The sequence below is a fragment of the Accipiter gentilis genome, chromosome Z (genome assembly GCF_929443795.1).
Source record: "Accipiter gentilis chromosome Z, bAccGen1.1, whole genome shotgun sequence".
Taxonomy (NCBI): domain Eukaryota; kingdom Metazoa; phylum Chordata; class Aves; order Accipitriformes; family Accipitridae; genus Astur; species Astur gentilis.
Window position 1 is genome coordinate 56,891,729 of NC_064919.1, and position 13,063 is coordinate 56,904,791.

At 34.5% G+C, this 13,063-nt stretch overlaps 1 protein-coding gene across 2 annotated transcripts in view; it reads left to right on the top strand.

Moving 5' to 3' along the window:
- Positions 1–13,063, top strand: part of KIAA2026 (KIAA2026 ortholog) — a 53,298-nt gene that overhangs the window by 21,950 nt on the left and 18,285 nt on the right. The window contains exons 4-5 of one of the 2 annotated variants that reach the window (XM_049794300.1): positions 2,430–2,506; positions 7,513–7,602. In XM_049794300.1, the coding sequence (XP_049650257.1) occupies positions 2,430–2,506; positions 7,513–7,602 (167 nt within the window). The remainder of the gene's footprint in view (positions 1–2,429; positions 2,507–7,512; positions 7,603–13,063) is intronic. The other variant, XM_049794301.1, reaches the window with a different exon arrangement.

Genomic DNA, 13,063 nt, shown 5'->3' on the forward strand with positions numbered 1-13,063 from the left:
AAAGCAAACAAGAAATACTGGTTTTGGAAAACCAGAGGTAACTTTTTTAAAAGAGATTATCAGTACTAGTGCTATAACTTGTTTTGAATTTCAATTTGGTATTTTATAAGGACGTTATTAAGGTAGAAGATGAGTTTGCCAAAGTTAATTTGCTGTATGTATTAATTCTCTCCCACTGTGCAAATATCTGTAGTGTTTTCTTATGTTTTGGTATGTGATATGTGCCTGCACCATAGGACATCTGGTGTGTGTAGTCACAAAGTGGGAAAGAGCCTGCTGTGCTGCTCTGTACAAACATCTTAGTTCATGGCAGATATCAGCCTGGGAATTGTGTAAGTCTTATGGTACATATAGTCTAGGAGGCATGCTTTATGATAAATCATATGTCATAGTCTAAAGACTTTTTTTTCCTTGATTCAGTTTACACGGAAGGTAAGGCTCATTTTGTTTGTGCTTCTTGTCAGTGTTTTTTTTAATTCTTGTTCTGTCTGTTACCCCATATCTTCCCACTGCATGCTTTTAAGATGCTGCTGCAAAGGAAGAAATTTTTTACTTTCTTTTTTTGGTAATTAATTATAGTTCTTTCTAACAATTTTGTACCCCTTTTTTCAGAAGGAAATATTGGGGGGAGAGTATATCTCTGTTAACTCTTATTTTTTGAAGTACACTGCATCATACAGCACCTGATGCTGAAAATATTCAAGTATTTCCTAAAAAGTATGCTGAAATAATTCAAATAAAATGAAAATTTTCATTTTAATTATGTTGATGTCTTTCTTTTTTTAAAGAAGCAGGACAGTCTAGCTGCCCCATGTTTTTATCTCTTCATGCTCTTGCCACATAACATTCTTTTACAGGGCTATAACAAGGAACCACCATATGACCAGACTTCTTTTTGAGTCAGTTGCTCAAAAAAACTTATATTAGATGTCTGCTTTAGCTCGTTAAATTGACAGTGTTGTTCTTAGTAGTAGCAATTATGTTTTCAATGCAGCTGGATTTGTAAAATATATAACAAAAATGCTGACTTTGCCCATTGTCAAAACGTGGGTGATTGTTCTAATAAACATGCTTCTCTGTTTTATCACTTGTCCTGTAATGTGAAATCTGTGAGTGTTTATTTTTGGTTATATGTGGAGCTTCAAATAGAGGTTGATTTATTGATATTTTTTTTTATGGTTTGATTTTATGTGGAGTTTCAAATATGGATCCTTCGAGCCATGTGCCCTGTCTCTTAAGTGTGTTTTATTTCAGGTTCAGGTAAGATGTTCAGGAAACTCATAGTGTAATAAACTGAAAATAGGATAGTATAATAAACTGAAAATAAGATGCCTAGGCATCTATGAATACATGTGTGCAGAGGTACAAACGCATTTGCACACACAAGCAAGCATCTGTTAGGAAAAAGTTAAATGCAATTCCTGCCAATATTTTCATTAATATAAATATCAGATCTGCCTGTGTTTGTGTTATTACCAAGTGCTTGTAATGATTCTATTTGACAACGAATTCTACATACTTTGTATGATTTTTTTATTAAGATTTTTAATTATTGTGTAGGACTGCTGAGTGTGAGCACAGCTGTCATCTTAGAGTGATGGTTTTGATCTGAATGAACAGGTCAAAAGTGGGCTTCTTTCAGTTTACCATGTGAATGTAGAAATAACCACATCAGAAACTGCATTGTTTTGCATGTATAGCTTGGTGATATAACTACTTGATTTGAGAAAGGTATGTGACTTGTGAACCCTGATACTATAGGCAGTAAAGCACTTCCCTTACATTAAAGGTTTTTAGTAGCATCCATGTTCTTACATAGCACAGCTGGGTGTGAAGGGCATTACAGGAAGGTGTTTGCTTTCTTCTAAAATGTTAGGTTTTGCCACAGCCAGGAAAAACAAATCGGTAATCTGCTTTCACTGGTATCTTCAGTATGTTCATTCAGGGATTTCTAGATATTGATTGTGCTTCAAGGGTATTTTTTACTATAAGATACAGAGGTCCCAGATCCTAATGTGTGGTTCAGTATATGGTGTCAGAGAAGAAATCTTGCAGGTAAGATGCTATATTTCTTAAGTTTGTGGCATAAGTTCTGGATTTAGTTTCTTTCAGAACAGTGGTGTCAATGTTTCTTTTATGACTTAAATTTTTAGGTGGTATATTGTAGGCACTGTAGTGGGTTTGTTCTTTTATCCCCCCCCCCCCCCCCCGCCCCCTTTTTTTCCTCCTCCCCCCCAAAAGACTGCCATACACAGATACTTGTTTAATGTTTGCTTTTGCTGAGTCTAGTTCTGATTCATCATGTTTACATGACTTGCTGTCAGCCACCTGTTAGTTATAGTTTAACTTTCAAGTCTGTATTTAATTTGGTTTTATTAATGAAGTACAACAAACAGCATTATGAAGCTTTTCTCTTTTAATCTTAAAAGGAAAAAAATCGATATCTAAAAAAGCAATCACAAAGAAGAGGAAAGGTGTCACAAAGTCTACTATACCAGAATTTCAGGTAAATTATTTTAATTTTTGTTTTAAGCACTTTAAATCTGAATGTCTGTAAAATAAATCCTTTAGTTTCTGATAGAGACCTTGGAGATCCTAATCAAAGATGAATTTCCTTCTTCCAGTTCAAAAAGTTTAATCTGACAGTGTTTTTAAAACTGCATTTCACCTTTTCTTGGTAGAGAATGTTTCAGTGTTTTTTATTATGTGCGGCTTACATACTGTTTCACAGTATTGTTTAGGATTCCAAACAAATCTGTTACAGGACAAAACCTGTAAAAACTAGGAGTTTTTCATGGAATTTTTAAGGTAGGTAAAATTTTCTGGCATAAAGTTACTTGGGTTTTATATGAGGTGTGACACTGTGGTCCTTGGATTGAAATCTAGCTTGATTTACTGAAGAACTTGCAAAATATTTTCAGGCTTCTGTGCTCATCTTGTTTGCAACTTTTACTGCTTATCTGCACATGACCTTTAGACCAGAGAGCACTAAGAAAAGAATGCTAGTTATGATAATGTTGGTTTATGGTACTGTACTAGAAGTGTTAACAGTACTTGAGTTCTAAGTCACAATTTATGTACGTATGCCTGCTTGGATTGAAGTTCTCCTTTGGCTATAATTATTTTTTTTCATAAAGCAATCTGTGCTATTCTGACCAATAGACCCTCACCAAATCATGACTGTTCTGTAAAACCCTGACACTGAGTCAGTTTATTCAATGATGATGATGTGTTTCAGGTGGAGCTAGTAGAATTTCTGGTAATAAAATTGGTTAGTAACAGTCAATATTGAGAAAAGACATTTAAGTGTACACTGCCTTTTGTATATATTCTAATGGTAGTGACTAAACTAAAATGTTTCCTAGCAGCTCCAAAAAATAGGTACAGTGTCTAAAATTATTTTTTTTCCGGTACATTACCTGCATGCCATGGTTGTACATGGTTAGGTTAGAAATTGTTTTTTACAGTATTAAACCACTGTATTTAAGTAGTCTGTCTAAAACATTATCTAAAATTTAGCCTAACTTTTTATCTAACCAAGGTAAACTGTACATTTACATATCTATCTAAGTGTAAAATTCACATTATAGTATTTACCTATGTAAAATATTAATTAAAATGTAACAAAATAATTGTGGCTCTTTTGATCAAAGCTAGGTTTGTATCTGTTTTAGGTGAAGCTAAGATTGATTAGTATGACCTCTTTAATCTTACTAGGCAAATTTTTAACAATTTAACCTGCCTTTTTCAAGAGGACAGGCAGGACTGCTATGACTGTTAGAAATACTTGCAAATATTAAAACATTTACATCTGGAATACTACTAAGACTTTTAGAGCCTGGTAGAGTGTGCTTCAAGATACGTGGCTCCACATACATGGATGGCCAAACTTACTGAAATTATGTAACTATTTGAAGGTGAGAGTATATTTTTTAAATATTTGGTAAGACAGCTTGAGTGTATACAGGCCCAGTGAGGTATGCCAGGGAGGATATAACCATAAGAATATTGCTATTCATGTCTAAACATCAGTTCTTTTGGAAAGAAAGTAAATAAATGAAAAATTGTAAGATTTTTATGTGCCTGCAGCACAGGCACTTAATTTCATAAGACTAGATCCTGTACTTAAGTATAGATCCTTTACCTGAAAACCATAACTACACATTAAAGCTAAGAAAATTAGTATTACTAAATGTTTTAATATGTGCAGTGATCCAAGTTATATATTAAAATCAATTATTAACAAAACAATTCAGGAGATAATTGTACTACTTAATCCCTAACATTTATAATGCCATTTTTAAACAACCTTTTGAGGAAACTTACTGCACAGATTTTCTGCTCTCTATCATAGTTTCAATGTCATGGACAAAGCAATAGAAGCATAGGTCAGTGAACATCACTCCTTCCTTGTATGTGATTTCAGACCTCATATTAATTTCTTAACTCAAGGCTGCTTTAAATAAAAAAAGCACAAACCCAGAACAAAAGCAGATGCAAATTAAATTCCCTTTACCAATTAAAAAGACACAAAAAACATGTCCGGTTTTTAATATTTTGAAAATTATTTGAGAAGTGAGTTTTGCAGCTTCATAGATCATGAGTTAGTTGGCTGTTGCATATATCTTTTTAAAAGAAATTCTGAGTTACAAGCTTATTATTACTGTTGCTCATTAATGTTTTAAAGAAATGACAGTAATTATATTGCTGTACAGAAGGGACGCTAATGTGGGTTTGGGGGTTTCTTTTCCAGTTACAAAGTACATTTAGATTTGGTAGCAAGTGCTTTGTCTCAGTCTTTCCTCCTTTCCCCTCACATAAATAACACATGTAGCTATATAGATGTACATGTACTGTAGCTAAGGAGAAAAGGAACGCACACATTTTAAGGAACAGGGCTAACTTCAGCTTTTTTGTTTAACTGTGTCTTAAGAGTTTCAGTTTTATCAGCTATGGTCTATATTAGATGCAGATCTCAAATGGGGTCTATCTGGACATTTTCCACGTGGAGATGTTAGCAATAAAAGAGCAAGTTCATAGGAAATAATAGTATAACTTACAATCATTACACAGATAACCTGAAGTTAAGCACGAGATCCCACTGAAGTGAGTAAAAATTATGCTGAAAGATTTGCCTCCTTAAGGAGGGCAAAGAGGGAGCATCAGTGATTTGGGGGAGTACGGTAGGTTTGTATTTATTAACAAATCCACAGATTAGATTTGTTTTTATAATGGTAAATAGTTTTCATTACTGCTTTTTTCATCTTTCCTTCAAAATGCTGGCTTCATTCTGTAAGATGGGAAATGTTAACCAAGTGAGAGAAGTTTCAGAAATAGCTTCTTCCCGATCACTGTGCATCTTTAGTACCTCATCTCAAATCCTACTGTAAGCAAGGAAATGTAAATTTCTTCTTGAACCATTTATAGTGGTTTTCAGTACAGTATTGGAGTATTTCAAATACTAAACTCAGTTTGACAGTAAATACTCTAACTTGAACTTCCGTTACCTTCCTTGTTTTACCAGTGGGTGATTGACATACAGATACTAGCCTCAAAAGTGCACCTCTTCTGATGAAAATTGGGGCTTAGAGATTTGATTACTCTTCACTGTCACCCCCAGCCCCAAGACAACTAAAGTTTATATATTTGCATTGTTTTTCCCATTCATGTACTTTGGATGGGTACACACAAACAATTTTGCAAATTGGATTCTTAAGTGACTGTTCTGAAAATGAGAAACAGGACTGGGACCTCTGAAAAGTTTGGCCACGTGAATTGTCTGATGACATGGAGGAGCTTTTTATGGTAGAGTCAAAGACAGAGTTGGTACTTCAAAGACACCATTCAATTGACAATAGTGAAATCATCCTTCTCCTTGAAAACTCTTGCCTTTCTAGAAGCGAGTTCCTAAAGAGAAACTCACCCACTTGTAGCAAATGAAGATAGCGTCTTTCTTTGGTTCATAGTTCAGCTTTATCTTTGAGTCATGGTACACTGAATTAAATGTGTCTTATCAGAGAAAATAAAAGTGATAAAATTTAAAAACTGAATTGTCAGGTGTATAGTCAAAAGGAGTGGATTGTAATTGCATAGAGAAAATCTTTACCCATGCCTTTATTGACTTCTGTCAAGGGCTTGATGTGACAAACTTGCACCTTTTTGTATAATAATACAGTATCATAGATTTCTTTGCAGGCCAGATGGGAAAACAAAAGCCAGTATTTGTCTTCCAGTTTACATCTTAGGTATTTGGAAGTTCTTTAAGTGCAGGACAGACATGCATGTTGAACCTAGTAGAGTTACACATAGTAATACTATTTTCTGGGTTAAGAGAGAAACCTTTTGCAAGTTAATTTTACATACATTGCCTACAGCGAGACAGTGCCAATTTCCTGATTCATTTGCTATTTTAAACTTGATAAATGTGAACACTGTAAACTTTAGTTTGAGTCACTCCAGTTCCCCAATGCTCTCAAATGTACACAAATATTATGAAAATAATAGCATGTATGCATTAGAGGTTTCTGAAATTTATATATTTTGCTAAAAGTGTTACTTCTGTGTTTTAATACTGAAACAAAGGGGTTTTTAATATGAATTTGCTGCAAATCTATAACTGTATGTGTAATTGAAGTAAAAATATATTGTTATGAATTACTGATTTGGGAAAAAAAATAAAAATTAGCATTTGTAAGATAAAAGCCTTTTTGTTTTTTTTTTTCTTTTCTTTTTGGATTTGATTTTCTTAAATTATTTCAACGTTTTCAGTAGTAATGAAAACATTTCCACCTGAGGGTGTTCAGAAAGAAGCAAATCTTAACATATGATAACCTGAAAGAACCTAAAAACTTAATAATTTCCAGTTTATTAACTCTTTTAATTGGCCTAAATGATGGTAAGCCCAAACCTGTAGATTACTTTTGACAATTTTTTCAAGAAACTAACTTCCATATTCTGAAAGGAAAAATGTAAAAAGGATTTTTTTCTGAGGCAGGAATAAGAAGAATATAATGCTTTTTCAAAACATAGATAGGTAGGTAGATTTGATAGACGTGGCTAGGTTATCTTTCAGTAATACTCTGTATAAGCCCATAAAGTTATGTTCAGGAAAAAGTTGTAACAAGTGTAATTGAGTTGTAACCGTAGTGTAGTCCAAAGCTACTACTCTTTAATTCACTGGGGAGTTTTTTGCTACTCAAACCTGTTCCAACTCATTACTATATTTGAGACAAATTTGGTAGTTGTCATTTACAGAAGTTTTAAGAAATACCTACATTTTGAAATGGAAGCTTACAGGCAGAGATATGGTTTATGTCCATAGAGTGAAGCATTTTCTTATTAGGTTTTCTTCCTTTCAAAAAGTCCTATTTTTTTACATTTAAAAATGCTATAAGAAAATAAAACTCAAATGATGGCACTAAGTAATAACATGTGCTTTTAGATTTTATTTAACTTCACTGTACATTTTCCAAGTCCCACATTACCAAGTGTTTGTGTTCATTTGTTTTTTAGCTTATTTGCACTAATCTTGATGAACTCAGGGAATTAATCAGAAAGATTGAGAATGAACTCAAAGATCTGGAGGACATTAAAAAGAAATCGGTATGTGACATTAAAAGCTTTCTCTTGTATGGGTATAAAACAGTGCCAGTTATTTGCCGAGGCCTGTCAACTGAAGATTTTATGCCTGTTCAGTAACTGCATGAAGCCTCCTAAGGTTGATGCCTGGAGACCGTAGTCTTAATCTTCTCTGTATATAGTGCTCTGTTTACAATGTTTTCATGATAAACAAGTTCAATAACTGTGTTAACACTTTTCACTGCCAAAATAAAATGTGGATAGTAGCAATACCTTAGAACGAGTAGTTCATTTCTACTAAACATGTGACCATTGTTCCCTGAGGACAAACTCTTGCCCAACAAGCAATTACAGGATAGAGTTCTCATATCTGCCTGTGCAGTGCTGATCAGATTTTCCTGTGAGGTGACTCTTACGTTGTTTATTAGGATTCCTAACTCCTTTTGTTTGCAAGTAAGTTCTTAAAATTGGCTTTGTTTATTTTTATGCAAGTAGGTTGTACAGGAAAATATGTTATATGGCTTTTGATACCAGATTGAGATACAAATTCCGCCGATGTACACTGGATCACTTGGTCTATGCAGTTGAAAACCTCAAAAGAGTAACGGTTAGACAAGAGAATCTAACACATTTGTGGTTTTGTAGGAGGCAGTGATTCTCATCAAGATGGTGGATGGTTTTAAATACATGAATAGTACTCATTTAAATGGACCTCTGCAGCCAACTCTTCTTATTACTTACTCTTTTTCATTGCAGTTTAATAAAACCTTCGGAAGGCATTTCTGTGGCATTTCTATGAACAGTAATAGTTAAAAATGTCACTTTTTCTATACCTTAGAAATTAGGCTGCTAATTTCTGTGAATGTCTTTAATCTCATGCAGAAACAGTTTATTCTTCAATTATTTAAATAGGGGAAAGAGAGATGGTAGATGAGAGGCAATATAAATTAGGACTCTGAAAGACAAATTTCAGTGCAGACACTTAGCATAATAGTTGTTAAAATACCAAAAGGAATAAAAACAGATTTAACTTGAAATTATTTTGTAGTTGCTAAATTGCAGATTGGTTTTATGAGAAGATTGTCAAGAGGTTATCAGAAAGGCTATATCAGCAATAGAAGAAAAAGCCAAAAATGAGAATACACGTCAGCATATCAGTAATCTTAGTATAGGTGAGACTTTTCGTCTACTAGTAAAACCGTACCAACAAGACTTCTTCAAGGGTAGACAAATGCTAAATATGTCATAATTGCTCTTTGAACTGAAATCTGATAATGTCATTATGTAAATAAGTTGCATGACTTCAGCAGGAATACTATGTTTAGTTCTAATCACACCGTCTTAAAAAAACCAAACACTTAAGTACAGGGGAGTTAAGATACCACTCATTCAGCATTGAGAAGTTGTGAGGTAAGGCCAGTCTTGCTGTGTGCTTTTATAGATCTATCAGATCATGATTCTGGGTCTCTAAATGCTTGTGTTATTAGAATTTTATGTAAAGAAAAAAGGCTAGGATTAGTTGCTGAAGAAGTGATAACAAGGAAACAGTAAAGTGTTGATTTTAAAAAAATAATTATCAGGCAAATTTCATATTCACTTTTAAAAAATACAAGTAAACAGATGTTAAATTAGATGAATAGTCAATAAACTTGACACTCTAAAATGAGGTTTCGTTTTTCCAGGGAAGTCATTATTCATTTTTGATGTCTAACACCATGTGTAATTAGGTTAGATATCTTAAAAACTGGAGGAAATGGAGATTTTCATTCTTCAGCTATGGCACAAATGACAATGGCAGTTTCAGAAGCATCCAGAATACAGTTTGTTTCAGCTTTTCTGAAGTGCCTAGTCTATTAAATAAAACATTGTTCTAATTTGATGGAAATTTGACCTAATGTGAAAGCTTCTTCTAATATGATGGTATTCATTTTGATGCTGTTCATGGACTTCTTTCTTGTCTTGACCCAAAGATGGTGGTGTTATTACTACTTCATGTTAACTTTATTTATTTTTGTTTGCAGTAGTAACCTAGGTAAAGCCATAGGAATCTTTCTTCTTCGTGACTAACCTGCTTGGTAATTCCAGTTTTAGTAGTTGTTAGCATGTGCTCCTGAGAGAAACCTTCAAGGCAAGCTTTAAAGCTAATGTTAAATACTAAAACATACTAGAAATACAGCTTGTCTAATTTATATTAAGACTTTAAAGTATAACCTTTTCCTTAGTCCTAACTGCCCTTTGTTTCCTAGGAGACCATTCTGGAGTATGTAAAAGGAATTCCTTCTCCAGAACTTGGAAGTACTGGAGGCTGTAATGAAAGAGCTGAGCTGTAAGACTTCTTTAACATGAGTAAACTTACAGGTTTTCTGCATTTTCTGTAGGTAGTTGGACTGGTTCTATCTGACACTTTTCAGAACATCAGCTTGAGCCAACAAATGACATGAGGGATTTTTTAGGCCAAACAAGTTTTGTTTGTCAGGTAAAAAGCAAATTAGAACAGGGTTATGTAATGGAAAGGCATGGGTAATTTTAAGTGTAGGCATTACTACCAGTTTCTTCTATAACAGTGAAATAATAAACCTGTTGGAAAGGATTTTCACTGTTTGGTTGATTAAAGTTTGGTTCTGTACTCTTTTGTACACCTGTATTGTCTTTTGAATTAGCTATGAATTCTATTTTTCCATTTAAAGTCTTGCACTTTCGATTTATTACTAGCGAGTTTGTTGTAACAATGATGAGATTTGCCTTAGTTCCAGTTTGCCAGAATTGTTCAGAGAGGAAAATGAAATTTGACCTCAGTTCTTTAATTTTAAACAGAAGTTCAACCCAGTCTTAGTATTATCGCTTCCCAGACTGCTTCACAGTTGAACTCTAGCCACAGTTCTGAAGCGAGGCTGCAATTTCACATACGCTTTCAACTCACATAAGCCACAACTGCTGCCAAATAAATAGTTCCTATTCTCTGTGTCTCTTGCAGCTTAAATGTTCTGTGCCAACCCATGAGAGGGAGTAGCAAAATTCTTTGTTCAGCTGTGTGGTGAGAGAGTTGGTCTGTGATAAACCTAACTACTTTTTTACTGCTGCTTGGGTGTTTTGTTACCCATATAAGTTTTCTAGTGCAATTTATCATGCAGTTGCACAGATACCTATGCTTGTGTTCTGCCACAGTTTGAGGGGTCATTGTAAAGACAGGAATGAGCATCTGGGGCCAAAAGAAAGTGGGACTGCTTTTGACAGGAAAAGTGCTATTTTGTGAAGTTGTATGTGATATTCCAGTGAGGGGTGCCCTAAAAATTCTATCCCTTCAGCTTCTAAATAGTTCCTCTCCTTACCACCTACAACATTTCAGGAGGGAGAGGAGAGAGTAAGTTAGTCAGATCTACTATTTATGAGAGTGCCTGACTGGAAATCAGAAAGCGGGAGGTGCAGGAATGCTCTGCGCACTGTCTAGTGAAAGGATGGAGGGTGGCTCCCTAAGGAATGTCTAAGCTAGAATGTCTTCTAGCTTTGGTATGTTTCTTAGGACATGTGAAGTGACATCCTTTCACTTTAAAGCAGTGTGACTAAAAAGTAGAGTAAAAATGGAATTAATAGAAAAACCCACAGAATTTACAGCAACACGAATTAGATTCTGGTAAAAATTATGTCTGTTTTGTTGCTAATACTGACATAGGTAAAATGGGGGAAGTTACAAGCAAATTATAAATCTGAAGTAGAACATATTGACTAAAAATTCTGATGAGATTTTATTGCATTTTTACCTCATGTTGGCTGAAAATTTAGACTATATAAGCACGCAGTTCAGCTGAATGTGAACTGCTAGAAATTTGCTATAACTAGCAAATTGATCAAGACATGCAAAGTAGCCTAATTCCACTTAAAAGTCTACTTGCAATGGTTTGATGAAAAAATAATTTTGACAAACATACATGATAGTGAAGCATTTTGCCAATATATTTAGGATAACATAAAGGCTTTGGTCTAATATATGAAATTTCTTTTATGAGAAGAGATGGTAAACTAGTACCTTCTGGATCCAATTTTTCCCTGTTGTCTCCTGTGTTGGGTAAAATCAGCGGGAGTTGCAGAGTGAATGGAAATCTCTTCACTGCCTTCCAGATAATCAGCTGCTATTGTGATCTGAAGTCATTGGGGTTTTGTGTGAAACTGTTAATTAAGCTATTCTGTAGATCAGTTGTATGTATTTAACTGCTGCATATCATAGCAGAAATTGATTTATTTTTTTTCCTAAATCCCTTCTTGTGGTTGTGTAGTATGAAACTGACAGGATTGTAGATACTTGTATCAAATAGTGAACTTCAGGCGTTTTTGCAGGTATCATTTTGCAAGCTGACTTTGTAGTAAGTGTGTTTATTGTAAAATGAACTGGGTTTTGACAAGGAAAGTTAATTCTAGACCCTGTCCTGATCATGTTGAAGCATAGATTGGCCTGGAGAGAACATACATGTTGAAAGATTCCTTGTTTACTGAAATGCAAGACTTTTTGTTAGCACGACTGGATTTTAATTATTCCCTGCAAGTCTGATTGGTAAGCGCATAGCTGTCCAGGGAGTGAGAATGGAGACTGAAACCCAGGATTCCCACAATTAAGTTGACAAAGTTAACAGGCAGTACCTTGCAGAGGAGAGCAGACTCTTCCTACAGGGAGAGAAAAGTTGGACAGAGGTGAGGGTAAGGAGAATTACTTAGTCAAAGGACACCAGTCAAATTCACGACTAATTAGGATTTGGAGAAAACGCATTGAAGATTTTATTGTTTTGCAGAGGTCTGTAATACACTGATGTTCTTGACTTAGTAGTAAAAACCTCCTTTATAAAGATTAGGGGTTCTGCCATCCTCTAATGTTATTCCTGAAGGTACTAATTAGACAGTTGTACTTCTAAAGACAGGTGAATGTCTTTGTCTATCTTTGGGAGTGTATATATCTTTTAAGCAGGTGAATCAGAAGGGCTGAAAGCAAACTCAGGTTTTCTCCAGCTCTAAGCCCATATCACCTGCAGATATACGTATTTTGGAGTGCACCTGAAAATTCAGAGTTAAAAACCCACTGGTTCATGTCAGAAATACTTAGAACCTCAGACATAAATTCATTTATAGGATACTGAGGCTATCCAAAGGAATACATTGGGCTAGTATGGAGCATATTTTCCGTGTCTGCCTTTTTTTGAAATTCCAAACAGGCTGCTGTTAAATTTGTTCATAGGAAGTGGAAGTATCTAAACTAAGAGAAGAGACTGTTTTCTGTTTTGTTTTTTATTGATTTGCAACACTTTATATAAAAAAATGTTAATATATGGCAAAAATAATGCAAAATGGCTCATTTACTAAATAGAATTTTGCAAGGTATTTCCGCTGTGTACAATAAAGAAATGGGAAATATTGCTATATGCTTGAAAATGTCTGGTGGGGAAACTGTATTCAGACGAGACTGTACAGGGACCTCCTAAGAATGCTCAGCTGAAATTCA